This window comes from Delphinapterus leucas, chromosome 17, assembly GCF_059928025.1.
Source record: "Delphinapterus leucas isolate spDelLeu-1000000601 "Yukka" chromosome 17, BTC_Dleu_Yukka2, whole genome shotgun sequence".
NCBI classification, from domain to species: Eukaryota; Metazoa; Chordata; class Mammalia; order Artiodactyla; family Monodontidae; genus Delphinapterus; species Delphinapterus leucas.
Window position 1 is genome coordinate 68,341,051 of NC_143145.1, and position 27,754 is coordinate 68,368,804.

General features: G+C 37.2%; 1 protein-coding gene across 1 annotated transcript in view; it reads left to right on the top strand.

The window, feature by feature from the left end:
• Positions 1 to 213: 213 nt before the first annotated feature.
• Positions 214 to 27,754, top strand: part of UBE2W (ubiquitin conjugating enzyme E2 W) — a 76,417-nt gene continuing 48,876 nt past the window's right edge. Inside the window, exon 1 of the mRNA XM_089898577.1 lies at positions 214 to 465. Coding sequence (XP_089754703.1) covers positions 451 to 465 — 15 coding nt within the window. The 5' untranslated portion in view covers positions 214 to 450. The remainder of the gene's footprint in view (positions 466 to 27,754) is intronic.

Below are 27,754 nucleotides of genomic sequence, written 5' to 3' on the forward strand. Positions count from 1 at the left end.
GTAATGTGGAAAAAGCATCCGAATGGAAAAAATCTGTAAGCCATACACCTGTGGTTGGAAAAACAAAACAAAACAGAAAAAAAAAACCCAAACCCACGGATCTGGACATCAGGATCTCGAGGTATAGACAGAAAAAAGAGAACAATCGTGGCTCGGGTCAAAACCCGAGTAGCGTTTCCTAAGCGATCGGGGTAGCGAGTGGGGATCTTGGTGGAGGCTGGGGAGCTGGATGTGACCGAACGTACCGACACCGCCATTCACCGCGGCCGGGCCCGTGCCTCCCCCTCCGGACGCCTACTGCGCCAGCCAATCCCCTCGCGCACTCCCCTTCCCATTGGAGGCCCCGCCCCCCGCGCCCGGGATGCTGGGCCCCCGCGGCGTGACGCAAGCACGGCAGCTCCGCCCCCTGCGTCTCTGGCCTCGCCGGTCTTGGGGGGGGATGGTTCTATCATGGCGTCAATGCAGGTAAGAGGAGTTTGCAGCATCTGGGCGGGCTCCGGAGCCACAGGGAGGATCCGAGCGTTTCGTCCGGGGGGGTGTTTGGGACTCTGGGCACCTGGGCCGGCTCCGGAGCGGCCCCGGTAGCCGGTCCTTCCCCAGCGTCCGGGCGTTGGGAGGGGTGAGAGGCGGCGAGAAGAAGGGGGTTTCTCGGTCGGTCGAAGCGGACACCAGCCGGCCGGGAAGTTGGGGGATAAAGAAGGCTAAGGGGAGGAAAGGGCGAAGTTTGATGTTCGCTCAGGGGCAGTGGTCTCGGAATCATCTCCAGCTCACCCGGACGGCTCCCGCTGGCCTGACCCCCGCCCCAGGGATGTCTTTTCCTCCGTGGTCCCCGGCTGGGCGGAAACAGCTGCTGTCGCCGTTGTCGCCGGGGCAGGGGCGGCCCTGAGAGGGGCTGAGTGTGGGGAGCTGAAAAGGCGTTCCCGGAGAAGGCGGCTGGCTGCAGAGGCGTTTCGCGGCCTCTGTTCAGGCCTCCTACGCCCGGCCTCCCTGGCCTGCTCGGCCCCTCGACTCCCCTTTTGACTCTTAGTCCTTTGCCCCAGGGGTACCTTCCTCTTTCAGCCTCCGCACTCTCAACGAACATACGTCCAGCAGCCCATTTTCTCACTCTCCCCGAAGCTGCAGTTAGCGCATCAAAGTCATTTGCCGCCTAATATGCAGTCTCCCCGAGAGACAAGTCACCAGCTCCCCATACCTCCCGGGATAGATAGCTCGCCCTCAAATCTTTTTATTTCCTACGGTGCCCCACCCTTGCGGTCGCGGTTAGGCTACAGCCTTTTACCCCTCTTCGCCAGATCTTTAGTGGAACCTTAGTTTGGTAGGAGGTGTTTTATTAACCCATGTTGTATTTACCTGACTTGGCAATGCGTGGTTTTCTGGTTTTCCAACTTAATAGGCTCCTTTTTACCAAATCCAAGGAGTTTGATTTTTTTTTCAGGCAAAGATGGCATCCACAGTTGCAGTTTTGTAGAGATTAACTCTGCATTATCTATAGCTTGCATTTAATTTACAGATGAAGACTAGCTCTGTCAAAACATAGGAAGAGAAGGCAGAACTCCCGTTTGGAGTGTCATCTGAGCGCTTTTTAGAGTTTTAACAACATCTTAAAGAAAGAGACCACGTTTTTCTTGGAAGGATTTTATGCTTTTGTTTCTAGAAGAATAAGCACGTTTCCCTGTCCCTTTTTTCCTCTTTTTAGGAGAGAAAAGTGCTTTTCTTTCATCTCTTCTCTTTTCTGCACCTTCTTCCTCTTCTGTGCACGTATTTGCTTCACATTTACTTCTGTGCTTTTGTGTTGTCTGTCCCCTTTCAGCCTCTCCATTCAAGACTCTTTTTACTTTTGCTTCTCCCTCTGGACTTTCCTGCAGAATAGAAAAAGAAAACTGTATATAACATTCCTAGTTGAAGAGATGTCATGAAGTAATCCAGAGAAAAAACAAGAACAATTTCAGGAAACATTATACTTTACCCTAATCTCCCCAGAGACGTTAGAGAAGTTTCATCATTTGGGCCAAAAAAGGAACTGTAGAACACTAGTTGAACAGTAGATCGGCTATATGACCAATTTAAGATTATTTGTATTAAAAGATTAAAATCCACTATACTTGTGATTATATTTGGCAGGAGGATTATAGGGATAACTAATTTGCTGATTAGATTTAGACTTTTAGTGTCTGGAGAAGACAGATTTCAGTTTTTAAGAGAAAAAAACTTGAGTCGGTACAAAACAATGTTGACAGTCTTGAATTTTACATGGCGACTTAAGCAATGGAAACAATACTAGGCAGTGCAATACTGCGTTTTTCTGCATCCCAAGTACTACCTCTGACTGTCTTTTCATCCTTTATTCCTTTATGTCTTCTGATTAGAGGAATGGAAAACTGATGTTTCCTATTTTAATTAAAACTAAATTCTTCCTTTTATTTGTATTTTAAAAATACCTGATACAGATTTTCTGGTAGTATCTTTTTTATTAAAAATTTTTTTAATCGAAGCATAGTTGATATACAATAGTTTATGTTTCAGACATACAATATAATGATTCACAATTTTTAAAGATTATACTCCATTTATAGTTATTAGGAAATATTGGCTATATTCCCTGTGCTGTACAATATATCCTTGTAGCTTATTTTATACGTAGTAGTTTGTACGTGTTAACCCTATCTCCCTATCTTGCTCCTCTCCCTTTCCCTCTCCAGTGTTAACCACTAGTTCTTTATATCTGTGAGTCTGTTTCTTTTTTGTTATATTCACTAGATTTACTTTTTAGATTCCACATGTAAGTGATACTGTACAGTATTTCTTTCTCTGACTGATTTTATTTCACTGAGCATAATACTCTCCAAGTCCATCTATGTTGTTGCAAATGGCAAAGTTTCATTCTTTTTTACAGCTGAGTAATATTTCATTGTTTGTGTGTGTGTGCATGTGCACACGCCAACATCTTATTTATATGTTCATCTGTTGATGGATACTTAGATTGCTTCCATATCTTAACAATTGTGAATAGTGCTGCTGTGAACATTGGAGTGCATGTATCTTTTACATAAGTGTTTTCGTTTTTTTCTGATACATACCCAGGAGTGGAATTGCTGGATCAAATAGTAGTTCTAATTTCTGTTTTCTGAGGACCCTCAATGCTATTTTTCATAGTGGCTGCACCAGTGTACATTCCCACCAACATTGTACAAGGGTTCCCTTTTCTTCACATCCTTTTCTGGTAGTATCTTGAAAAATATTTTAATATAGATAAACTGAGCTTTTTGAAACACAACATTTTCTGTGTGGTTATTCTGTGTCTTAGAACAAAATTTTTTCCTGACCATCTTAATGGCAAAATTTAACTCCTCTAAACAAATAAATTATACATAAAACTACAGCTAAATTATGAAATTTGTTCATTCACTCATCAGTTATTTTTTTGAGGGCCCACTATGTGTCTGGTATTTATCCAGGTGCTGGGGATACAGCAGTGAACAAAAGCAGGCAAGATTTCTGCCCTTGTGAATGTAATAGTCTGGTTAGGGGTAATGGATAAGAACAAAATATTTAAGTTAATCGCTATTATATTAGAAGGTGATAGTGCTATGGAGAAAAATTGTGGAAGGAGGTTAGGAAATATTTTTTGGATTTTAGTTTGAGTGCTTAGGAAAAAATAAGCTATACATGAATGCTGCTCTAACCATGTCCTTACCTAAAAAAGTTTTCAGTAGATTTCTTTATCTTAACCCACACCAGGATATTATTGCTGATGAGGAGGTTACTTAAGCTGTAAGAGGAACTGTATTTTAAAAACATGCATGTTATACAAATGTAACATAAGACTTGATTACTTACATTGATAAAAATAAATAAATGAATAAAACAAATTAGCCTTTAGGATCATCAGGATATCAAGTAAAGGTAGACTTTGAATTTGTTCTTTGGAGAGTATGTTGTTGTTTTGTCTTTTTAAAAATAATTTTATTGAAGTATAGTTTATTTGCAGTGTGTTAATTTCAGGTGTACAGCACAATGATTCAGTTATACATTTATATATATATATATCCTTTTTTAGATTCTTTTCGGAGAGTCTGTATTTTAAAGTTGATGTTGTAACTACTGCAGTATACTCTATCAGTGCCTCTCAGCCTTTTTTTAGGCTGTGGCACACACAGAAAATACGTTTTGAATTGCACACCAGGGTGGGTGAGATTGTTGGAGGCTAGAAGCACCTGGCCAAGCAGCTCAGAGGGAAACACTGGGGATGAGGATCAGTATTCTGGTACACCTGTAATGCTGGGGAAGCTCTGCTCTGTAGTTTTGCTAGAGTTGTTCTTCAATATATAGTTCAAGATTGTGGTTTTCAGATTTATATGAGCCCTTTGAGATGTTCTTTCCCATTTTTTTCTTTTTCTTTTTTCTTCCTAGAACAAAGTCACAAATCACCAAGTAAGATATGATTAGATTATGTTTTAAGAAACCATTCTTTGGGAATGGTGGGTTCATGGTGATACTTAAAATTGGCAGGAGTTAGAGTAAAGAAATAGATTTACGTTTAATTTTGATGATTCTAGAATTCTTAAAATATTATGTGGAAAGTTGTGGATAACAAATTTTTAGATTTAGCATTTTCGGGACTTAGATAATTTGGTACAAACTTTCTATCCCCAAACTACAAAAGCATTATTAAAGTGAATTTTTATGTGATTCAAAACATTTCTTAAAAGTGTAGCAATATTAGGGTATTCTGTTTTCAGCTAAACCATAAAATAGTATTTTTTGTGTTATGTTTCTTTTTTCATTTTGTACCTAATCTTTTTTTTTCCCTATTGGCTCATTTCATATTATAAAATAATTAATATTGCCTCCTGGATATTTCTGATTTTAGAATTTAGCTGTTTGATTCAGCCTTTATGTTAGAAGTTTTTAAGTATACCTGGTATACTTTTCTAATTTAACCATCTAGATTTACTGATTTTAGGTAATGAACTACTTTTACCTTATGTCTTAAGATCTTAGAAAGTCAGTGTATAGTAGTTGATATTTGTCAATTCCAGAAATAGTGATATAATTGAAAGAAATGGTCAGTTGAATTACTCTTGCAGATTTTCTGCGTTATCTTCGTCTCTCTTACTTAATTGGGTCTTAGACTATTGACTGTTGACTTGACTAGATGGAAGGAGATTGAGATTTAGTAACAGGAGATGGATTATGAATGTGTGTTTTTTCTTAGATGAGTTAGAAATAATAAATTATTTTGGATTATTCACAACTCTGCATTGCTGTTTACTCAAATAATTGGTGTAGTGATTGAGAGAGGTAGAGTATGGCCTCTTGCTGACATTATTATTGTAGTCATGTTACCTTGACAATTAGATTTCATATGACTGTTGACATCATTATGAAGGGTTACAGCATAATTAAAAGTTAGAAAACTGACTGTCATCATGGATCCTGAGGCTTACTGAGCACTGGAGACTTGGGGTGTATAGCTAGAATTACAGTATCTGAGAAGGTTGGCTAGGTACTCTGGCTAGGAATGGGGCTGACAGAGAGCTGTTGGAGCAAGTGCTGAAGGAAAAGGGGAACAGCATAGAGTAGAATTGACGGTGTTCTGTGTGAATGAGAAACATAAGTAGATAGTAGACTACATTGTGAACAAAAGCATAAAGTTGGGGTCATCATCTTAATTCTTAAAGCAGTCATTGTGGTATTTTTCTTTTTGCTATTAATCAATTACTACTTTACAAGATGCCTTCTATTTTTGTCCTAAAGTGTTGGTTTGAGTCTTTCATTTAACTTTTTAGGTCTCTTCCACTCCTCTGGGCCATAGATTCCATTAGAATAGGAAAAAAAAAATCCTTTCTCACTGTTCCTTAAATGTGCACGTAGTGACTACAGTAAATGCTTGTCAGTCACTTGACATAGCAAATTCTGCATTAATTTAGTTCTATTTTAGAGAAATCCAAAAAATTTCACAATTTGTTTGGAAACACAAACGATCCCGAATAGCCAAAGCAATCTTGAGAAAGAAAAACGGAGCTGGAGGAATCAGGCTCCCTGACTTCAGACTATACTACAAAGCTACAGTAATCTAGACAGTATGGTACTGGCACAGAAATAGAAATATAGATCAGTGGAACAGGATACAAAGCCCAGAGAAAAACCCATGCACATACGGTCACCTTATCTTTGATAAAGGAGGCAAGAATATACAATGGAGAAAAGACAGCCTCTTCAATAAGTGGTGCTGGGAAAACTGGACAGCTACATGTAAAAGAATGAAATTAGAACACTCCCTAACACTGTATACAAAAATAAATTCAAAATGGATTAAAGACCTAAATGTAAGGCCAGACACTATCAAACTCTTAGAGGAAAACATAGGCAGAACACTCTAAGACATAAATCACAGCAAGATCCTTTCTGACCCACCTCCTAGAGAAATCTAGTAAGCAATTTTCTTATAGTAAGGTTGAATACCTATAAAGGAATAACAAAATTCATGTTTATAATTACATGTGTATTCCCCCCAAAGTTTGCTTATTTTCTTGATATATGTGTTTGCCATAACTTTATGTTTTTCAAAGTATTTTCATTTTCTTCCTCTCTGGATTCTTATTCCAACCTTGTAAAATGGGAAGTCAGATAATCCCATTTCATTCTATTAGAGAGAAAGAGTGACTTTTGATAAGTAATCACTTACTTGGGAAGTGAATTACCCAAAATTTCATAGCAACTGAGTAGTGAAGCTGAATTGGAAACCAAGCTCTAAAATCTACTGATGCTGTTAAGTTGGAGGTAATGAACATATTAACAAGTTTGGTATTGTTGAGAAATCATTTGGATAATTATTTAAATCTTCAGTCAAGAATTTAGCATTTACTAAAAAATATTTTATAGCCTCTATAGTTAAGAAAATGAGAGGAAAATATTCCTTATACTTTAAAATATAAAGTCACTTTATCAAAATTTTTACAAAGGTTCTTTATGCATATACTTGTGCACTGAGTAAAATTATAATGGCAAATCCTTACTGTTCAAAGATAATCTTTATTAAGGAGAATTTTTAAAGGGGTGATCTGGCATTTTTCTGAAATTATACTTCTGCATAGTATTTATCTAAATTGAGCATTTGTTAGATGAATTTTATTGCATCTTTATATTACTGTCTGCCTCATTATTTTACCTACATAATACTTTTTCATGTTTGTCATGTGTTTTAAGAATGTCTTCATTTGATAGCCTTTATTTGGGAATGCAGTTTTTGGAGTACCAACAAATGGTGCATACCTTTGAGTTACTTTATTCTGAGAAAAACTGTAGTTTCATTCAGTTGCTTTTGTAAAACTTCATTAGAAAAATGTGCTCAGGATCTGGAATCAAGACCTGGATTCAGGTTCTGTTTCACTACAGAACAGTTGTGTTGCACAAAAATCAGTGTAGTGAAGTGGTTAAGACAAAAGTAGATTAACAGAGAGGTAAACATTTGTAAAATTCCTTTCTTGGTTTCCCTTCCCAAACTTGTTCTTTCTATAGTATTCCCCATGTGGTACATGGCAACTTCGTTCTTCCAGTTGTTCAGTCAGAAACCTTGGTTTCATCCCACTCCGTAGTCAAACCATCAGCAAATTCTATCCAGCTCTACCTTCAGAATAAATCCAGAATCCAGCTCTCCGTGGATTCTTGTGCATCATTACCTGATGTAAATCATCATCATCATCTGTCATCTGTATTGTATCAACAGCTTCCTAACTGGTTCCTCTGCTTCTGCCCTTGTTCCCTTACAGTCTTTTCTCAACTCATCAGATTCTTTCAAAACAAAAGTCAAATGTCACTTCACTCACATCCTTACTGTGGCTTCCCTATTTAACTCAGAATATAATCCAAAATCCCTGTTAATGACCATTGCCCCACCCTCCTCACTTCTCTACAGCCTTATGGGCCTCCTTGCTATCTTTGCCCCTGTTATTTCCTCTGCTTGGAGTGCTCTTCTCTACATATCTGATGGCTCACTTCCTTTTTTTTAAATCTCAGATCTTTGTTCAAATGTAGTTTGCTCAGAGAAGCCTTCCTTGATCACCCAGTACAAAACAGTCCTTCCACTGTGGCACTTGCAGTGCCCCTTTCCCTGCTAAATTTCATCTTCATATCCCTAACATATTGTTAATTAATATTACTATTTCTCCTGGACATACCCCAGTGCCTGGCATGTAGTAGGGCCTCAGTAAATGTCAATGGAATAAGCACAGCTTTTGGATTCAGATAAACTTGGTTTGAATTCTAGCTTTGCCATTTAATATCTGTGTAACCTTTTCTTTAACCCATCCTGTGGGGTAAAATTACAAATTACTTCATGTTATAGACCTTTGGAATTGTTTGTGAGTTATATCTTGTAATTCTATAGGCCTCTTACTTTAAACTACCTCTATCAAGTACTCACTTTAAAAAAATTTTGATTCCTGGTCCTGTGTTGGCTACCAATGGAAAAAAACAAATTTCCTTTATATGAAGCCTCTCCTTGTATTTACACACCACAGGAAGGAGAGAGGAAGTATGATTTCTAATTAGCATGTATTCTTTGCCAATCTTCTTCAGAATTTGAGAGTTAGCCAAGTAAAAATTTGAGCCTCTTACATCAGTTTTACATGGCATGTTCAGTTTTGTTTTTTTTTTTGGCCGTGCCACATGCCATGCTGGATCTTAGTTCCCTGACCAGGGGTGGAACCCATGCCCCCTGCAGTGGAAGCATAGAGTCCCAACCACTGGACCACCAGAAGAGTCCCAATTTTTTTCTTTTTTTAATTAAAATATAACTCACATATCATAAAACAACCTTTTTTTAAAGTATAAAATTCAGTGGTTTTCAAAATACATTCACAGCCATTGTCACTAAAAGAATATACTCACAAAGTCACCCCCAAAAGAAACCCCTTACCCATTAGCAGTCAGTCTGTTCCCAGTGTATCATGTTATCCTGTCCCCCACGTCCCCACCTCCACCCTTGGAAGTCCCTAATTTGTTTTCTATCTTTATAGATGTGTCTATTTGGGGCATTTCATATAAATGGAATCATACAATATGTGGTCTTTGGGACTGGCTTCTTTCACTCAGCATAATGTTTTTGAGGTTCGTCTATATTGTAGCTTGTATCAGTACTTCATTCATTTTTAGGCTAATAGTCCATTTTATGGTTATACATACCACAGTTTGTTTATCCGTCAATTAATTGACATTTGGTTTGTTTCCTGTTCCCATCTGTTAATTGACTGTATTATTTCTGCTTTTCTTTTTTTTGAATAATGCTGCTCTGGGTATTTATGAACATGTTTTTGTATGGACATGTTTTACTTGTCTTAGGCATATACCTAGGAGTGGAATTGCTGAGTCATTTGGTAACTCTTATGTTTAATTTTTTAAGAAACTGCCAGATGTTTCCATGGCAGCTACACTATTTTACATTCCTACGAGCAGTGTGCAGAGGTCCCAGTTTCTACATATTCTGGCTAATATTTGTTGTCCATTTTAAAAATTATAGCCATCTTAGTGGGCGTGAAGTGGTATCTCATTGTGGTTTTGATTTGCATTTCCCTAATGACTAATGTTGGACATCTTTTCTTGTGCTTATTGGTACATTTCTTGGAGAAATGTCTATTTAAATCCTTTGCCATTTAAAAAGATAAGTTATCCTTTTATTGTTGAGTTGTAAGAGTTCTTTATATATTCTGAATTTATCAGACATGAGATTTGCAGATATTCTCGTGTGTGAGCTGTGTTTGCACATTCTTCATGGTATCCTTTAAAGCATAAGTATTTTTAATTATGATGGAGTCCAGTTTATTCTTTGGTCATTTGTACTTTTGTTTTCATATCTAAGAAATGATTACTTAATTCAAGGTCATGAAGACATACTTTATTATACTTCTCTTCTTCTGAGAGTGTTATAGTTTTAGCTCTTACATTTATGTCTGATTCATTTTGAGTTAACTTTTGTATATGGTCTGAGGCATATTTAGCTTTTATAGCATTAATATGGCAGGTTGTTTTCTTTTTGAAGTTGTATAGGTCCAAGATGAGAGTCCATCAGGTTTGATAATATCCTGCTGGATTCAACTTATTTCTCTTGGTGAGTGGAGCTTTTAGCTCTTTTTCAGATAAGAATTTATATTGCAGCCCTACTACTAAAAAATGTGATTATAATCCTGATAAACTATTACTGAGAATATTTATGTATTCATATATTGGCTTTTATTATAATTGAAATAGACACACGAACTTTGGTTTTTAGACTTGCAAAAAGCATTGAGCCATTGGGCATTTTAGAGGTCATCTAGTCCAACCATCGTACCTTTAAATCTTTGCTGCGTTTTGTGATTAGAGCTAGTTGATAAAATGATTACTTTTGTACTGCATGAAAGGAAGCTATGTTGAGCAAATTGATATACAGTTTTTTTAGTATATAGATTTGATATGAGAAAAATTGTTATATTTCCTTAAATAGGAAAACCAATTTAAGGATTTTAGTGGAGAAAATTATGTAGCTGGGCATATTGGTGCCATCTTTGCTCTTTATGTTGCCGGAAACCTCAAATTCCTATCTTTATAACAGTTTGAGCTACTTGATTTGATATTTCTACAGTCTGTCCACATTATTCATGAATTCTGTATTTGTGAATCCACCTACTTGTAAATTTTATTTGTAACCCTAAAATCGATTTCATGGTGGTTTTGTGGTGATTTGTACACATGTGCAGAGTGGGAAGATTTGAGTTGCTGACGTGCATGTTGCAGCTCAGGTAAAACAGGGCAACTTTGCAGCTGTCATACAGTAAACAAGTGTCCTTTCTTGGATCTGTTTAGTGCCACTTTCTTTCACATTTTTGTGCTTTTAGTGATTTCACTGTTTAAAGTGGACCCCAAGCATAGTACTGGAGTACTATTCGGTGTTCCTAGTTGCAAGAAGACTGATGTGTCTTGTGTAGAAAATATGTGTGTTAGATAACCTTCATTCAGGCATGTACTGTTGCCCTTGAGTTCAGTGTTACTGAATAAACAATATATATTAAGAACTCTAAACAGGAACGCACACAAATTAAGGTTGAATGTATGAATGTGAGTGGAGGATCACAGAAACCTAACCCTGTATTTCCCCTAGGAACAGTGTTTCACTGTTGGCTAATTAAGTATTTGCTGTGACTTTACAGAATGTAACTACTGTGAATAATGAGAATTGACTGTATTTTGATTTAAATTTCAGTCCACCTTTGATTTGAAATGTACTGAAGCCAGGTTAAAACTGGCAAAATGTAATGTTACTACATTCAGGTTCCTTGTTTGCCTTTTTCTATTTTCTACTGTAGATAAGTACCGTCCCCCAGTTTTTTTCTTGAGTTACCCACACAATCCAAGTTAGTGGTTTTCAATGTTGGCATTATATTGAAGACACCTGGTGAGCTTTAAAAACAACAACTATCCCCAGAGATTGATTAATTGGTCTGGCAGCATCTTGGGTATTGGAATTTTTCTCAGCTCCTTGCTAAGTCTGATCTGCAACCAAAGTTGAGAACTCAGCTACAACGGGAGAATTTAGCTGTGCAAATTATGTAAATTGGATAAGATATAATAAATCTCCAGATTTAGGTTTCAGGAGATGGTAGACATTTATTTCAAAGTTGATACTTCTGGAGAGATCTTTTTAAAAACCAAATTTGAGACTATGAAAATGTTTGTTTCTGGCTGTTTACATGATCACAGTTCTATCAGAGAACATCCATTTTCTGTACATATCAGAGCAAATGTTGACTGCCTTTTCAATTTTTGTGAAATCTCTTGTTTGGTGGCCATTTTATACAAAGAACGTATCTGCCCTGAGAGTTCTTTGTGGAGGAGGATTAGTAAACAAAGTACATTAATATGCTGCTGCTGGGTGGTCTTCTAGGCTTAGTTATGAGCTTAGTGATTCTTCTGTGCCAGTTGTCTACCTAGACAAACTTACAAATTTTATATCAGAAATCTTTGGAGTTGAATATGAATAATTACAGTCTTAAGAGTTTTTTTGTTTTAGTTTGGTTTGGTTGTTTTTGATTGTTTTAAATAATCTTAGGAGGCCTGTATTAAAATGTGAATAGCCCTTGGAACGTTAGTCTTGCTTTTAGTCTTTCGGCCGTTATTGTTGTTACCCCATGCAGCTCCCATTTTCGGCCTATGCTGAGAGCTTTTTGTCAGTCTGTTAAAATCACTGAGGATCAGGCTGTTTATGATTCTGGGTCCTGGGTCTATCTTTCCTGTCTTTAGGCTGAACTGGACATTACTGCAAATTTGTAGATTCTGTCAGTAGCCTTTCCCTGTTATGAATGCTTAATCTTTTTACTCACTTTTTAATAGTGAGCTTCCACTTTGAATTCTGGGTATTTTCACAGTTCTCAGTCTTGTCTTTTCATTGTTTCTGAGATTTTTTTTTAAACTTATCTAGCTAACTTACCTAGTTAGTCCTTCTACTCTTTGTCTGTCTTCTTGTTTATTTATTTTTTAAAATTTTTGGCTGTGTTGGGTCTTTGTTGCTGTGCGCAGGCTTTCTCTAGTCGCTGCGTGCAGGCTTTCTCTAGTTGCCGCAAGCGGGGTCTACTCTTCGTTGGGGTGTGCGGGCTTCTCATGGTGGTGGCTTCTCTTGTTGCAGAGCATGGGCTCCAGGTGCTCGGGCTTTAATGGTTGTGGCATGAAGTCTCAGTAGGTGTGGCACGCAGGCTCTAGAGCGCAGGCCCAGTAGTTGTGGTGCACGGGCTTAGTTGCTCCACGGCATGTGGGATCTTCCCGGTCCAGGGGTCGAACCCGTGTCCCCTGCATTGGCAGGCGGACTCCCAACCACTGTGCCACCAGGGAAGTCCCTGTACTTTTTGAATTCAGATTTTACTCAAAATCCCCATTAGTTCTTTAAATCTTTATATCTGGCATCATGAATCCACCAAACTTAGTCTCAGTCTCACAGCTGTACACACTTTTTCTTACCTTGTGTGCCCTCACAGCACCTTTTACCTCTTTCATAGGATTTTTCACTTCTGCCTGTACTTACTATAAAGGTACTTTATTAGATTTTTAAGTCACTAAGGGCAGTGTGCTACTAGTAGTAAGCACTCAGGTGTTTTCTGAGTAAATAAATAGAACAGCAACTCAAGTAAATACTTTTTTCAAAATAGGTCAGAAGTGATATCAAAACATTGCTTTTTTGCCCTATCTCTGATTCCTTTGATGTCTGTCTTTTGCTTCAGCTTCTGCCCTGGCCCGATTAAAGAAACTAAAGAATTGAATCGAATAGGAAAAAGTATATAGTATTTTAAAATTAATGTTTATTTCCTGTTAATTATATACATCTCTTTCAACTAGATTAATATTTGGTTTGTAATTCTTTCACTTTGGACATAATGCTTCAATGGAAGTCTTTTTTTTTTTTTTTTTTTTCCTTATGGTAGGTTTGTTCCTTAAGCTTCGAGTCTACAACGCTTATTTTGACAGCAAATAATTTTAGGTCTTGCTTCATTGAGACTAAAATTGTGTGATTGCTCTCTCCCTAAGTCCAAATATGTTGTGTCTCAGGATACTTCTCATTCCTGAAATTGTATTCCTTTTCTAAATGTTTTATTCCTAGGGTGTGTCTGGGTGTGGATCTGTTTGTGCATGTGGGAGGAGGAGGTATGAGGTTTTATTGGGTGGAGGGGTTTTGGTATAGGGAGTTTGTGATTGATTCTTTCAGATGTAGCAGAGGACAGAACATCTGTTGATGGTCTGTGAAGTGTAGACTGGGCTTACTGATAAGCGTTATTACCCATAAATATAGTATTGACTTAAAGAAAGCCATAAAACATAAGAGTTATGAGTTTAAATTTTATTCAGGGTCTCACTGAGGACTGTAGCCCAGGACATAGCCACTCAGTTAGCTCTGAGGAAACTGCTCGAAAGAGGCAGGGGAGAAGCCAGTTTATGTATGATTTTTGGCTAGGAAATACATGCAGTCAAGCATACATCTTGGTAAAAGATTACTGTTAATCGCCGAGAACAGATATCTCAAGTGAATGATTTTAGTGCTTTTCTGTGTATGGGGAAGATACAAGCATCTGGGATCATTGAAATTCTTCCTGAGATATGCATCTAACTATTTAAGGGCCTGTTTATCCAAAGCTCGGAGTTCCTTATCCTGTTTTTCACTCTGAATTCCTCTCAGGTTGTACTGTTGGTGGGCAACTGCAGTGGGTTACTACTTAACTCTTGTAGAACTGGGTGGTAAGCAACAAGCACTCTTTGTTCTTTATCTGTGGTAGTGACAGTTTTTTCAAAGTGACAGAGCTTTACTTCAGATTTTTTCAATTTAAATTATAATGGAAGAAATTGGTCAATTTGGAATACTTCTACCAAAAAGCATAAAAAACAACCCCTACAAGGATATAGATGTCTGGCTTAATCCTTGCAAGCCTCTAGTTTTCATAAATTTGATGACAGTGATTGAAGTACCAGAGGAAGCTAAGACAAGTTAATGGTGATGGCTTGGAAAGGATTATCTATGATCCTGAATAGCAAAAGTGGTGTGAATAGGTGTTACTTTTTCCTTTTTTTCTCAGCAACTATTCTAAAATTGACTGTTGTATCTGATTGTGACTGAAACCAGATTTTTCTATTTAAGATACGTTGAATTTTCTTTTTTTTTTCTGGCTTGTGGGATTGAACCCAGACCACCACAGTGAAAGCCCGGAATCCTAACCACCAGGCCACCAGGGAACTCCCCCGTTAATGTTTTTTATTATCTTATTTTAGATCCTCATAAACTGGCAAAAATTAAGACTAAATTTTTAAAAATTCAGCAGCCCTTGTTTTTGTAATTGAAAAAAACAATTGAAAGGTAAATTGATAATTTCTTAAACTGACAACGTAGGATGCCAAAATTGATTTTTTTTTTTTTTTTTTTTTGCGGTACACAGGCCCCTCACTGTTGTGGCCTCTTCCGTTGCGGAGCACAGGCTCCGGACGCGCAGGCTCAGCGGCCATGGCTCACGGTCCCAGCCGCTCCACGGCATGTGGGATCCTCCCAGACCCGGGCACAAACCCGTGTCCCCTGCATCGGCAGGCAGACTCCCAACCACTGCGCCACCAGGGAAGCTCGTGATTTTATAAGTCAATCATTTATACTTTCATATTTCTTCATTCTTTATTAGAATGAAACTTGGTATAAATACATTTTATGTTCTCTTTATTGTTTTAATAAACTGAGTTTTGCGTTGCTGTCCGAAAAAAACGAGTTGTTGGTTTTTAAAAAAAAAAATTTAAATCCTAATGGCCTTGTATTTCCAGAGATTTTACATATTAATGTTAAAGAAGTTGTTGACTTCTGAGTTTGCATAGAGTGAAAGAAACATACTAAAGGTATTCTTTCTGAGAATCTCAGAATCATACTGTTGCTATTTTTGACTGTGTAAATTTGTAAGCAAAAATTGTTTTAAAGAAGACTTAGAGATTTGAATTGATCTTTATTTAAAATAGTGGTGTTTATTCTGTGTAGTTTTTTTAAAAAATAAATTTATTTATTTTAAATAAATGTATTTATTTATTTTTGGCTGCATTGGGTCTTCGTTGCTGCGTGCGAGCTTTCTCTAGTTGTGGTGAGCGGGGGCTACTCTTTGTTGTGGTGCGTGGGCTTCTTACTGCGGTGGCTTCTCTTGTTGCGGAGCACAGGCTCTAAGCGTGTGGACTTCAGTAGTTGTGGCTCGAGGGCTCTGGAGCGCAGGCTCAGCAGTTGTGGCGCACAGGCTTAGTTGCTCTGCGGCATGTGGGATCTTCCTGGACCAGGGCTCGAACCCATGTCCCCTGCATTGGCAGGCAGATTCTTAACCATTGCGCCACCAGGGAAGCCCCTGTGTAGCTTTTTAATAACACATTATTATTGTCTTTTATAAAACACAAATTGAAACTTCTGAAGAAAATCAGTTTTATTTTGGTCACTTATATACATATGAGATATTCTGCTGTCTACCTTAAACACCAGTTCTTAAGCATATTGCTGTATTCCTTATGTTAAAAAATCTTCCCGTCAGCATTAAATGTGATTCTTTTTTCTTACTTTCTAAAGTTAATGAGTCTAACTAGTATTATAAAAGTTTCCACCGACATTATCAAGAGAAAATATTGGTGGAGGAAATCCCTAAAATCACAGCATAGCATAACCGAGCATACACATACTGAGGAAGAACAAATGGCTATATACATTGAATGTAACAAAAAAAGTTGCCGAAGCTGTCTTTTCATTAGATGGATATTTGGGTTTTGTGAGGTAACTAACCTGGAATGTTAAGGTTAGTAGTTCATTTTATAAATTATTTTATTTATTTATTTTTGGCTACGTTGGGTCTTCGTTACCGCACACGGGCTTTCTCTAGTTGTGGTGAGTGGGGGCTACTCTTCGTTGTGATGCGTAGGCTTCTCATTGTGGTGGTTTCTCTTGTTGTGGAGAACGGGCTCTAGGCGCACGGGCTTCTGTAGTTGTGGCATGTGGGCTCAGTAGTTGTGGCTCCTGGGCTCTACAGTGCAGGCTCAGTAGTTGTGGTGCACGCATGGGCTTAGCTGCTCTGCGGCATGTGGGATCTTCCTGGACCGGGGCACGAACCCGTGTCCCCTGCATCGGCAGGCGGACTCTCAACCACTGCGCCACCAGGGAAGCCCTGGAAAATATTTTATACTGACTAGCTTTTCCCCAATACTATTTTTAATTAAAACTGGAAATTTATTTGCCTTAGATAAGATACAAGGTAATGATAACATGAGTTATGAACATATTTGGTTTTATAGTGGTAATTTGTTCATTTGGTTAACAAAAAGTTTGTGCTAAAAACAGCTTTATAGTTTTTTGGAACATTTTTAAACCATTATAGTTATGCAGGGATGTGAATATATATAAATAACACTACTCACATTAGATGAGGTTATTGTAATATCACACAAGATTTATGAGATAATATTGAGAAGTGCTTAGAACCATAATGAGAATATGTATATCACTTGTAAAATTACAGAAAAGTAATTATAGGTATATATGACTGAATTAGGCTGACAGTATGTGGAGGAAGCTTTAACTTGTGAAAATTAAGTAGAACCTGGGTTGTGGAATTTTTGAACTAAAAGAACTCTAGAGAGGGACTTCCCTGGTGGTGCAGTGGTTAAGAATACGCCTGCCAATGCAGGGGACACGGGTTCAAGCCCTGGTCCGGGAAGGTCCCACATGCCATGGAGAAACTAAGCCTGCAAACCACAACTACTGAGCCTGCGTGCTACAACTACTGAGGCCCGCGTGCCTAGAGCCCGTGCACTGCAAGGAAGAGAGTAGCCCCCACTCGCCGCATCTAGAGAAAAGCCCGTGCGCAGCGACAAAGACCCAACGGAGCCAAAAATAAATAAATAAATTTATTTTTAAAAAAGAACTTTAGATAATTTAAGTTAATCTTTTTTTTTTTTTTAATGAAAAAATGGGCCCAGAAGTTAGGTAACTTGCATAGGTTTATGATACTTAAGGTGTACCTGCAATTCAAGAAGTGGCCTCCCTAATTTAAAGTATTTGTAATTTGTACTTTTCAGATAAATCTACCTGACAGAATAAAAATGTTCTCAAATTATTTATAGTATCAATTTTATTTATCCAAGATGAGTGCCATTGCAAAACCAGGTTTTATGTTCACCGAAAAATGTTGAACGTGGAATAGTAAAATTTGCAGTACAAATGCAGTACATCTTTAAGAATACATATTTGTTAGAAGAGTATTCTAACAGTAACCAGATGTGTGTTCCTTTGAGACTAAATCTAGAGGAAGGATAAATCTATGTAACTAAGATCCATCTATTTTTACAGCTTAAGAAGAACCTTATAAAATCTTTTTAAGTCACAAAACTTTAAAGATAAAAGTTGTGGAAGCTGCCTTTTGGTATAGAGTGTTGAGCATCAGTACTTGTTCTAACAGTATGTCATGATCTAATTAGCAGTATTCCTGTTTCCACTTTTTTACCATTGTAAGCTGCATGTGTGCTGCTCCCTCTCCCCCCACACCCAGTTTTGTGTTATTCTTTAGGGTAAGTTTTCAAGAATGCTGTTACTAAGTCATAGAATTGGTATTTTCTAGCTCTCGAAATACTTGATAGTGAATTGAAAGTTGTGAAGGAGCACACCAAAAATGCCAGAAAACTTTGCTCTGGGGGTGCCTGCAAAAAGAGGGCCTTGCGAGTAAAATGTGATAAGTATCGCAGAAATAGGAAGAGAGCCAAGTTTGGTACAATAGAATCAAAGGGGGAAAGGTCTTCACATGGAAGATTGTAAGTGATAAGTCTGTGAAATCAGACCTCCAGTAGGTTTAATAAGCAAGTGGCTTGAACTCTGAGAAGCTTGCAGGGATTGAAGTTTAAGTGAATGTATTAGAGGGCAAGTAGAGGCAGTGGGTGTTGACCGAATTCATGGAGTTGGACAGTGAAAGGAAAGGAAGGAATGGACAGAGAAGACAAATGATGACTGTTTTAAAGCTAGGAGAGACCCAAATGATGACTGAGGGGAAGGGGTTATGGACTGGGAAAGAATGAAGTTATTAGAAACCAGATTATTAACCCTGAGAACAATATCCTGGATGAGCTGATAAGGCATGAGATCCAGAGAGAGAGGTGGGAGGGTTTCAAGAAGGGGAGAGAATTTTCTTTCTCTGGGAGTTAAGTGAAGGACCAGAGATTGACTTTAGGGGTGGTGTGATTTTTATTTATTTTTCTTTTAGTTATTGGCTAAAAATAGGGAAACAAGTTGGCAGTTTGCATTTTTTGCATATTTAGCATTTTTACTTAGAAGGAAGCTTTTCATTAATGAATTTTGGAGAATATTTGTGACACAGTTTATAGATTTGAGCTGAAAGAAAGCTGAAGTTTATTATTTAAAATATTACCCCAGGGAATTCCTTGGTAGTCCAGTGGTTAGGACTCTTTGCTTTCACTGCCAAGGTCCCAGGTTTAAAAAAAAAAAAAAAATTCCTCCAAACAAATGAAGTTGATACATATTTTCATGAGCTTCAAAATATTTTTAAAAATTTCAAAATATTGTTAAATTTGCTGACCCATCTCATTTTAACAATCTGAGATAGATATTTAATTATGTAGAAATTAAGCTACAGATTATTATTTATCCAAAGTCACACATATTATACACTCCTGGAAAGCAGGTGTTGAGTTTGCCAATTGAATATATCCTTTATAGCACTTGTATTCTTTCTTTTTTGAGGGGCTGCACCACGTGGCTTGCAGGGTCTTAGTTCCCCCACCAGGGATTGAACCCCCCGGGCCCCTGACAGTGGAAGCGTGGAGTCCTAACCGTTGGATTGCTTGGGAATTCCCATGCACTTATATTCCTAAGGCTTGAATTTTACTTACATTTTTAACAAATAAGTGACAGATCCTATTATCCTAAATCCTAATTCTTGTCTTTTGTGATAGATCTGCAGTTTGATTTGTAGGTCAAACCAAACTTTGCACTCAGCATATTTATTTAAGGCTTGATGTGTGCCAAACCCTGGCTGTAGTCTACATTTTCCACTACATAGCATGTTTTATGCTTTATGACATTATATTTGTTTCAGCAACTTTATTAATACTTATTAAAGCCTCTGAATGTAGCCCAGCGTAACCAAATCTGGAAGGTATAATAAAAAATTTGTAATTGTACCTTTACAAGGAAAAAACCCACCGCATTTAAATATTCTTCCAGTGTCAGAAAAGGTTAGCTAAAATGAGACCTCAACTCTTATCAGGCTTAGTGCTAATTACTGCTTTTTACCTATAGCATGAAATGTAGTGATCACAAGGGCAGAACAGTAGACTCAGAACTGTATTTTATTTCATTCAGAGTCAAGGTTTCTGGGTAACTTAAATAATTTATTTGGAACATTAATTTCCAAAACACCGAACAGATAACTTCTGAACTAGCTTGAGAAATTCGGGTTTGATATTTTATTTGGAGCATTAATTTCCAAAACACTGGACAGATAACTTCTGAACTAGCTTGAGAAATTTGGGTTTGATATTGTATTTGGAATGTTAATTTCCAAAACACTGGACAGATAACTTCTGAACTAGCTTGAGAAGTTCGGGTTGTGAACTCATTGCCTCCTGGAGCTGAGGTAGTTTAAAAAGTACACATGATGGATCCATTAGGTTCATGGTAGAGAGCATACCCAGCCTAGAGTTTTAAAAGGCCAGGGGACTTGCCTGGTGGCACAGCAGATAAGACTCCGTGCTCCCAGTGCAGGGGCCCCCGGGTTCGATCCCAGTCAGGGAACTAGATCCTACATGCACACTGCAACTAAGGAGCCCGCCTGCTGCAGCTAAGACCTGGTGCAACCAAATAAATAAATAAATAAAAATAAAATAGAAGGCCAGGCTTCATCTGGTTGATTCAGTTATTTTTATCTATCTGAATATTCACAAGAAGCTTGAATCCACAGGTCCAAATCTCAGCTGCTTCCAACGCCACATAGACAGACTGGCTGACTCTACCTGTTCCTCCTCCTGTATTTGTTTCAGATTAATAGTACCACCATTACTCAAGCTAACATCCTGGAGTCATTCTCATTTTTTTCTTTCTTACTCCCCCCATCATTTACTATTGAATCCAGTCTTTTGTATCTCGATTGTTCACTAGTAATGTCTCACCTCTTTATTTTTCTAAGTAGTTTTCAGTATGGCTTCCTGGCCTTCATTCTGTCTTAACTCCTCCAGTACATCTGCCACACTGTTGTCAGTTATTCATTTTATTAAATTTTTATGTATGTTCATTGTTGAAATGTTAGAAAACTACAGATTAGTAAAAAGAAAAATCACTACCCTGAGAAGATCAATGGATGATGAGATTAAGGGGTTAATTTTTAAATAGTTTGGTTTCTATCTTTTCCTTATAAACATGGCATTTAACATTGAAAAAACAATTCCCTTGTAAAGTCAGTCCCTAATCCTAAACATCTCACAGATATTTCACATATCAGTTATCACTCCCCTTTCCTCTTTTTTTTTGATTCGTCTCATAAATATTTACTTATGCTAAAGTTTCTTCTCCGTCCTTTCACAACCAAGCTTTTTGAAGTGGCCTTAAAAAAAAAAAAAGGGTATGATGCATAAAAAAGAATTTAAAAATCATAAGTGACTATTTTAAGGAATATTAATAAAATAATAAAGAATATTAATATTCATCTAGCTTAAGAGATAAAAGTTACCGTTACTTTTGAAGCCACCTCTATGTACCTCTTCTAATTGTACCTATTCCTTCCCAGAGTAAATTGCTCTCCTGGATTTTGTTTATCATCCCCTATTTTTCTTTACTTTTTTCTGACTTCTTTTGTTTAACCTTTTAAGATTAATCCATCTTGATGGATGTAACAGTACATTTTTTAGACTAAGTACTATTCCATGTTACAAAGTCTTTTTTTTTTTTTTTTTTGCCGTACGTAGGCCTCTCACCGTTGTGGCCTCTCCTGTTGCGGAGCACAGGCTGCAGACGCACAGGCCCAGCGGCCATGGCTCACGGGCCCAGCCGCTTCGCGGCATGTGGGATCTTCCCGGACCAGGGCACGAACCCGTGTCCCCTGCGTCAGCAGGCAGACTCTCAACTACTGCACCACCAGGGAAGCCCTACAAAGTCTCTTATAATTGTTTATTTTACTCCTAGTTTATTGTGAACATAGCTGCTTTAAATATTCTAACACATCTTTCCTGATGCACACGTGCATGATTTTCTCTGGGGTATGTATATATATTTAGGAGTGGACTTGCTGGGTTGTACTATGTCTTTGTTCAGTTTTACCAGCTAATGTCAGAAGTGGTTAAATAAGTTTATGTTCATGGTGGTAGTACAGGAGTTCCAGGGATACCACATACTCCCCAGCACTTAGTATTGTCTGACTTAATTTTTGTGAAAGACATCTCATTGCATTTCTATTTCACATTTCCTTGATTGATAAAGAGGTCAGATATCGTTTTTATTTGTTACGGGCCATTTGTGTTTCTTCTGTGGAATGCCTATTGACTGTTTTTCAGTTTGGTTATCCTTTATTGATTTTTATAGGAGTTCTTTTTTTGTGTTTTTTTGTTTTGTTTTGTTTTGTTTTTGGCAGTACGCGGGCCTCTCACTGTCATGGCCTCTCCCATTGTGGAGCACAGGTTCTGGACGCACAGGCTCAGCGGCCATGGCTCACGGGCCTAGCCGCGGGGGATCTTCCTGGACCGGGGCACGAACTCGTGTCCCCTGCATTGGCAGGCAGACTCTCAACCACTGGGCCACCGGGGAAGCCCAGGAGTTCTTTTGTATGACTAAATTCTTTTCTTAGTTTAAGATTTGATTTTTCACTTTCAGTGTCTTGATGAACTGCAAAGAGAATTTATCAGTCTTTTTCCTTTTTGGTTTGTACTTTCTCTGTTTTAAGAAATCCTTTTCTACTGTGAGCTCATGAAATTTTGTCCTAAACTGTTGTCTTCTAAAAGTCTTACAGTTTAGTCTTTCACATTTAAATCTTTAATCCCTTATGGGTTGAGTTAGGGATCCAATTTCTTCTTTTTTTTTCTTTTAATGAATACACAATTTGTCTTAGCCCCATTTACTAAGAAGCTTTCCTATTTGGTCAACAGTCAAGTTTCCAGATATGTGTGGGTCTGCATCATCTGGGTTATCTCGTCTGTCCCATTTGGCCTGTGTGTGTTCATATTTGAGTTTATGATGAAATCTTTTTTTTTTTTTAACATCTTTATTGGGGTATAATTGCTTTACAATGGTGTGTATGATGAAATCTTGATGCCTACCAGGGCTAATCCTGCTGCCTTTCAAATCTAGATGTCTTTTTTGAAACAATCCAGATGTTAAAAGAAATTAGCAAAAATGTAAGATAAAGCTACTTTAAAAAAAATGAATAATTCAAAGGAGTTTTATATTTCACTTAACTTTGCCTTTCCTGATCAGAGTATGTTTACATATGTTTGTATATCATATGTTTACCTTTATTTTTAAGAGCTTATGCTTCTCATTTTGTTTTTTATTGAAGTATAATTGACCTACAGTACTATGTTAGCACAGCATTTAATATTTCTATACACTACAGAATGATAATGGTAAGTCTAATTACCATTTGTCACCATACAGTTATTACAGTATTATTGACTATATTCCCAATGTTGTACATTTCATTGCTCTGACTCATTTATTTTGTAACTGGAAGTTTGTACCTCTTAATCTCCTTCACCTATTTCTCGTTCCCCCAGCCACCTCCTGTCTGGCAGCCACCTGTTTGTTCTCTATATCTATGAATCTGTTTCTGTTTCTTTTTGCTTGTTCATTTGTTTTGCTTTTTAAATTCCACATATAAGTGAAGTCATATAGTATTTGTCTTCCTCTGTCTGACTTGTTTCACTTAACATAATACCCTCGAAGTCCATCCATGTTGTCACAGGTGGCAAGATTTCATTCTTTTTTATGGCTGAGTAATATTCTGTTGTGTATATATACCACATCTTTATCTTTTCACCTTTCAATGGACACGTAGGTTGCTTCCATGTCTTGGCTATTGTAAATAATGCTGCAGTGAACATAAGGATACATATATCTTTTCAAATTACTCTTTTTGTTTTCTTCGGGAAAATACCCATAAGTGGAGTTGCTGGATCATATGATAGTTCTATTTTTAGTTTTTTGAGGAATCACCATGCCGTTTTCCATAGTGGCTGCACCAATTTACATTCCCACCAACACTGCATGAGGGTTCCCTTTTCTTCAAACCCTCCCCAACATTTGTTATTTCTTGTCTTTTTGATAATAGCCATTCTGACAGGTGTGAGGTGATATCTCATTGTGATTTTGATTTGCATTTCCCTGATGATTAGTGATGTTGATCATCTTTTAATGTGCCTGTTGGACATCTGTAGGTCTTTTTTGGAAAAATGTCTGTTCAGGTCCTCTACCCATTTTTTAAAAATTAATTAATTTAGTTTTTGGTTGTGTTGGGTCTTTGTTGCTATGTGCAGGCTTTCTCTAGTTGTGGCGAGTGGGAGCTACTCTTGTTGTGGTGTGAGGGCTTCTCATTGTGGTGGCTTCTCTTGTTGTGGAGCACGGGCTGTAGAGCACAGGCTCGTTAGTTGTGGCGCATGGGCTTAGTTGCTCCACGGCATGTGGGATCTTCCTAGACCAGGGCTCGAACCTGTGTCCCCTGCATTGGCAGGTGGATTCTTAACCACTGTGCCACCAGGGAAGTCCCCCTCTGCCCATTTTTAAATCAGGCTGTTTGTTTTTTTGATGTTGAGTTGTATGAGTTCTTTGTATATTTTGGATATTAATCCCTTATCAGATAACACTGTTTGCAAATATCTTCTCCCATTCAGTAGGCAGCCTTTTTGCTTTGTTGTCAGTTTCCTTTGCTGTGCAAAAGCTTCATATTTAGTTTGATGTAGACCCATTTCTTATTTATTTTTTTTGCTTTTGTTTCCCTTGACTGCAGCAACATCCCCCAAAATATTACTAAGACTGATGTCAAAGAGTGTACTCGTTTTCTTCTACAAGTTTTTTGGTTTCAGGTCTTACATTTAAGTCTTTAATCCATTTATAGTTTATTTTTGTGCCTGGCATGAGATAGTAGTCCATTTTGATTCTTTTGCATGTAGCTGTCCAATTTTCCCAACACTGTTTATTGAAGAGGTTGTCTTTTCCCCATTGTATATTCTTACATCCTTCCTTGCGGATTAATTGACCATGTAAGTGTGAGTTTCTTTCTGGGCTCTCTTTTCTGTTCTATTGACTTATGTATCTTTTTTTGTGTCAGTACCATATTGTTTTGATTCCCTTATCCTAGTAGTATAAGTTGAAATCAGCAAGTGTGTTGCCTCCAGCTTTGTTTTTCTTTCTCAAGTTTGTTTTGGCTATTTGGAGTTTAGTGTTTCCATACAGATTTTAGATTTGTTCTAGTTCTGTGAAAAATACATTGGTATTTTGATAGGGGTTGCATTGAATCTGTAGATTTCTTTAGGGAGTATGGTCATTTTAGAAATATTAATGCTTCCAATCCATGAGAATGGTGTATTTTTACATTTGTTTGTGTCGTCTTCACTTTCTTTCATCAATATAGTTTTCCGAGTAAAGGTCTTTAACCTCCTCGGTTAGATTTCTTTCTAGGTATTTAATTTTTGATACAATTGTAAATGGGAATGTTTTCTTAATTTTACTTTCTGATAGTTTCTTGTTCATGTATAGAAACAACAGATTTCTGTATATTACTTTTGTATCCTTCAACTTTACTAAATTAATTTACTAATTTGAATAGTTTTTTTGGTGGCCTCTCTGTAGGGTTTTCTATGTTTAGTATCATGTCATCTCTAAACAGTAATGGTTTTACTTCTTCCTTTCCAATTTGGATTTCTTTTGTTTCTTTTTCTTATCTGATTGCTGTGATAATGCCAGTCTTCATATATAATACATTTTGTATTGGAAACAGTTATTTTCATAAAACAGTGTCTGTTAATAAATGATGAATTTATTTTTAAGTAAATTAACAACATTTAAATTTTCACAGTTGTAATTTCTATTGCAGTAAATAGCAATATATCTATATTTTCCCCCTATAAGCAAAAGCTTTTTGGGTTACTCAAAAATTTATAAGTGTAAAAGGCTCCCGAGACCAAAAAGTTTAAGACCTATTGCTCTAAAGTAAACATTTAAAATTCTTAATGTATACTTTGTTAAGCACACTTTTAGCTATATTCCACACCTTTTGATAGGTAATGTTTTTGTGATAATTCCTTTTTTTTTTTGTTTTGTTTTGTTTTGGCTGTGCTGTGGGGCTTGTGGGATCTTAGTTCCTCCACCAGGGATTGAACCTGGGCCCTTGCCAGTGAGAGCACGGAGTTCAAACCACTGGACTGCCAGAGAATTCCCATGATAATTCATTTCTGAATATGTTCTAGTTTCCTTCTTCTTTGATCATTGAGTTGTTCGAAGGTGTGTTTTAAAATTTCCAAATGTATGTGGGTTTTTTCCAGTTCTTTTTGCTGTTGATTTCTAATTTACTGCATTGTGGTCAGAGGATGCGATTTGTATCACAGTTCTTTGAAATTTGTTGAGGTATAGACTCTATGGCTTCACACCAGTTTTTACAAATGCTTTGTAAGTGCTTGAAAAGATTTTTTTCTCTAGTTAGTGGCAGTGTTTTTAAAATGCTCTATTCATCAGTGAACAGGTAGGAAAATAGTAAATACTCTAGATACTTTTAGGCAGAGAGAGATTTCATACAGGTAATAGGTTACAAGGGTATGGTTAGGACTAGAGCAGCAAAAAGGGTAGAGAGGGTTTGAGAGGAAGAGGGAGGTTGTCTAAGGATCTGGGAGTTGTTACTACCTATGGCTGGAACCAAAGAGCCTGCACTTGCTACTAAGCTGCTGGAGCACTGGTACAAGTTACTGCTACTTGGTAGAACCATACACACTGCTGCAACTCAGCGAGAACCCAGGAGCTCAACTTTTGCTGATTTTTCTGGAATCTACAGCTGCCAGCTCTTGACTTCAATAGGAGACACCTTCTGTTGGAGATGTTTCAGAACCAGGAATAAAATGGGAGGGGGAATGGCATTTTTCTTCTACTTTTTTTCCCCCCAGTACCTTCTGTTGGCAGAATGGAAGACAGGGGAGTCTGACAGAAATAGTTTACGGCTTTTTTGTCTGCTTGATCTATCCATTACTTTGAGAGATCTTAATAAAATTTCCTACTATGAAGGTAGATTTGTTAATTTTCCTTTGCTTGTCTATTTTCAAAGGTAAGTTGGGTATATACAAGGTTTTTTTTATCATTTAAATTTATTTTTTTACATAGCAGGTTCTTATTAGCTATCTATTTTATACATATTAGCGGGGTGTATACAAGTTCTATGCTTTTGATGAACTGAACCTTTTATCATTATATAGTTTGTTTTTTTAAAATCTCTGTTAGTATTTTTGGTCTTAAAGTCGGTTTTACTTGATATTAGTGTAACTTTGTCAACTTTATTTGGCCTGGTATCTTTTCTGTCCTTTGATTTTGAACCTTTCGGTGCCCTTATCTTTTAAAAATCACATAAACTGTATATTGTCACCATCTATTTATCTTTTAATTAAATAACTTTCATTTTTTTACTGACTAACTGATATAATGGAATTTCTTTCATTTTGTATGATTTTCATTTATCCTTTTTTTGTATCTGTGTCTTAGTGTGGATTGATTTCTTCTTCCTTTTTCTCATTTTGCTTTTTCCACCTCTCCACATTTGGAACTTATACACTCCTATTCTTTTACAGGTTACCGTAGTTATTTTTGCATTTATTTTGCTGTTATTCTAGTTTTTATTTCATACTTTTAGTTACGAAAATTTTAATCATGAGAAAAAGAAAAAAGTACAACATCTCTAGTCTTTATTTAGATTCAACAATTAACATTTTTTGTATTTAGTTTTTCTTTCATTTATTTTTTTGTTTAATAAACATTTTTTGTTTTTGTTAAGTCTTATTAAGAAATAACGCACATACCATGATCATTCAAAGTATACAGGCTAATGGCTTTTATTATTCAGAGTTGGTCACCACAGTCAATTTTAGGACAGTTTAATAAACGTTTTTACTAAAGTATGTGTAATATACAGAAAAGTACGCAAATCTAAATATAGAGTTCACATATTCACAAAGTGAATGCATCCTTGTAACCACCACATGAAATAGAATA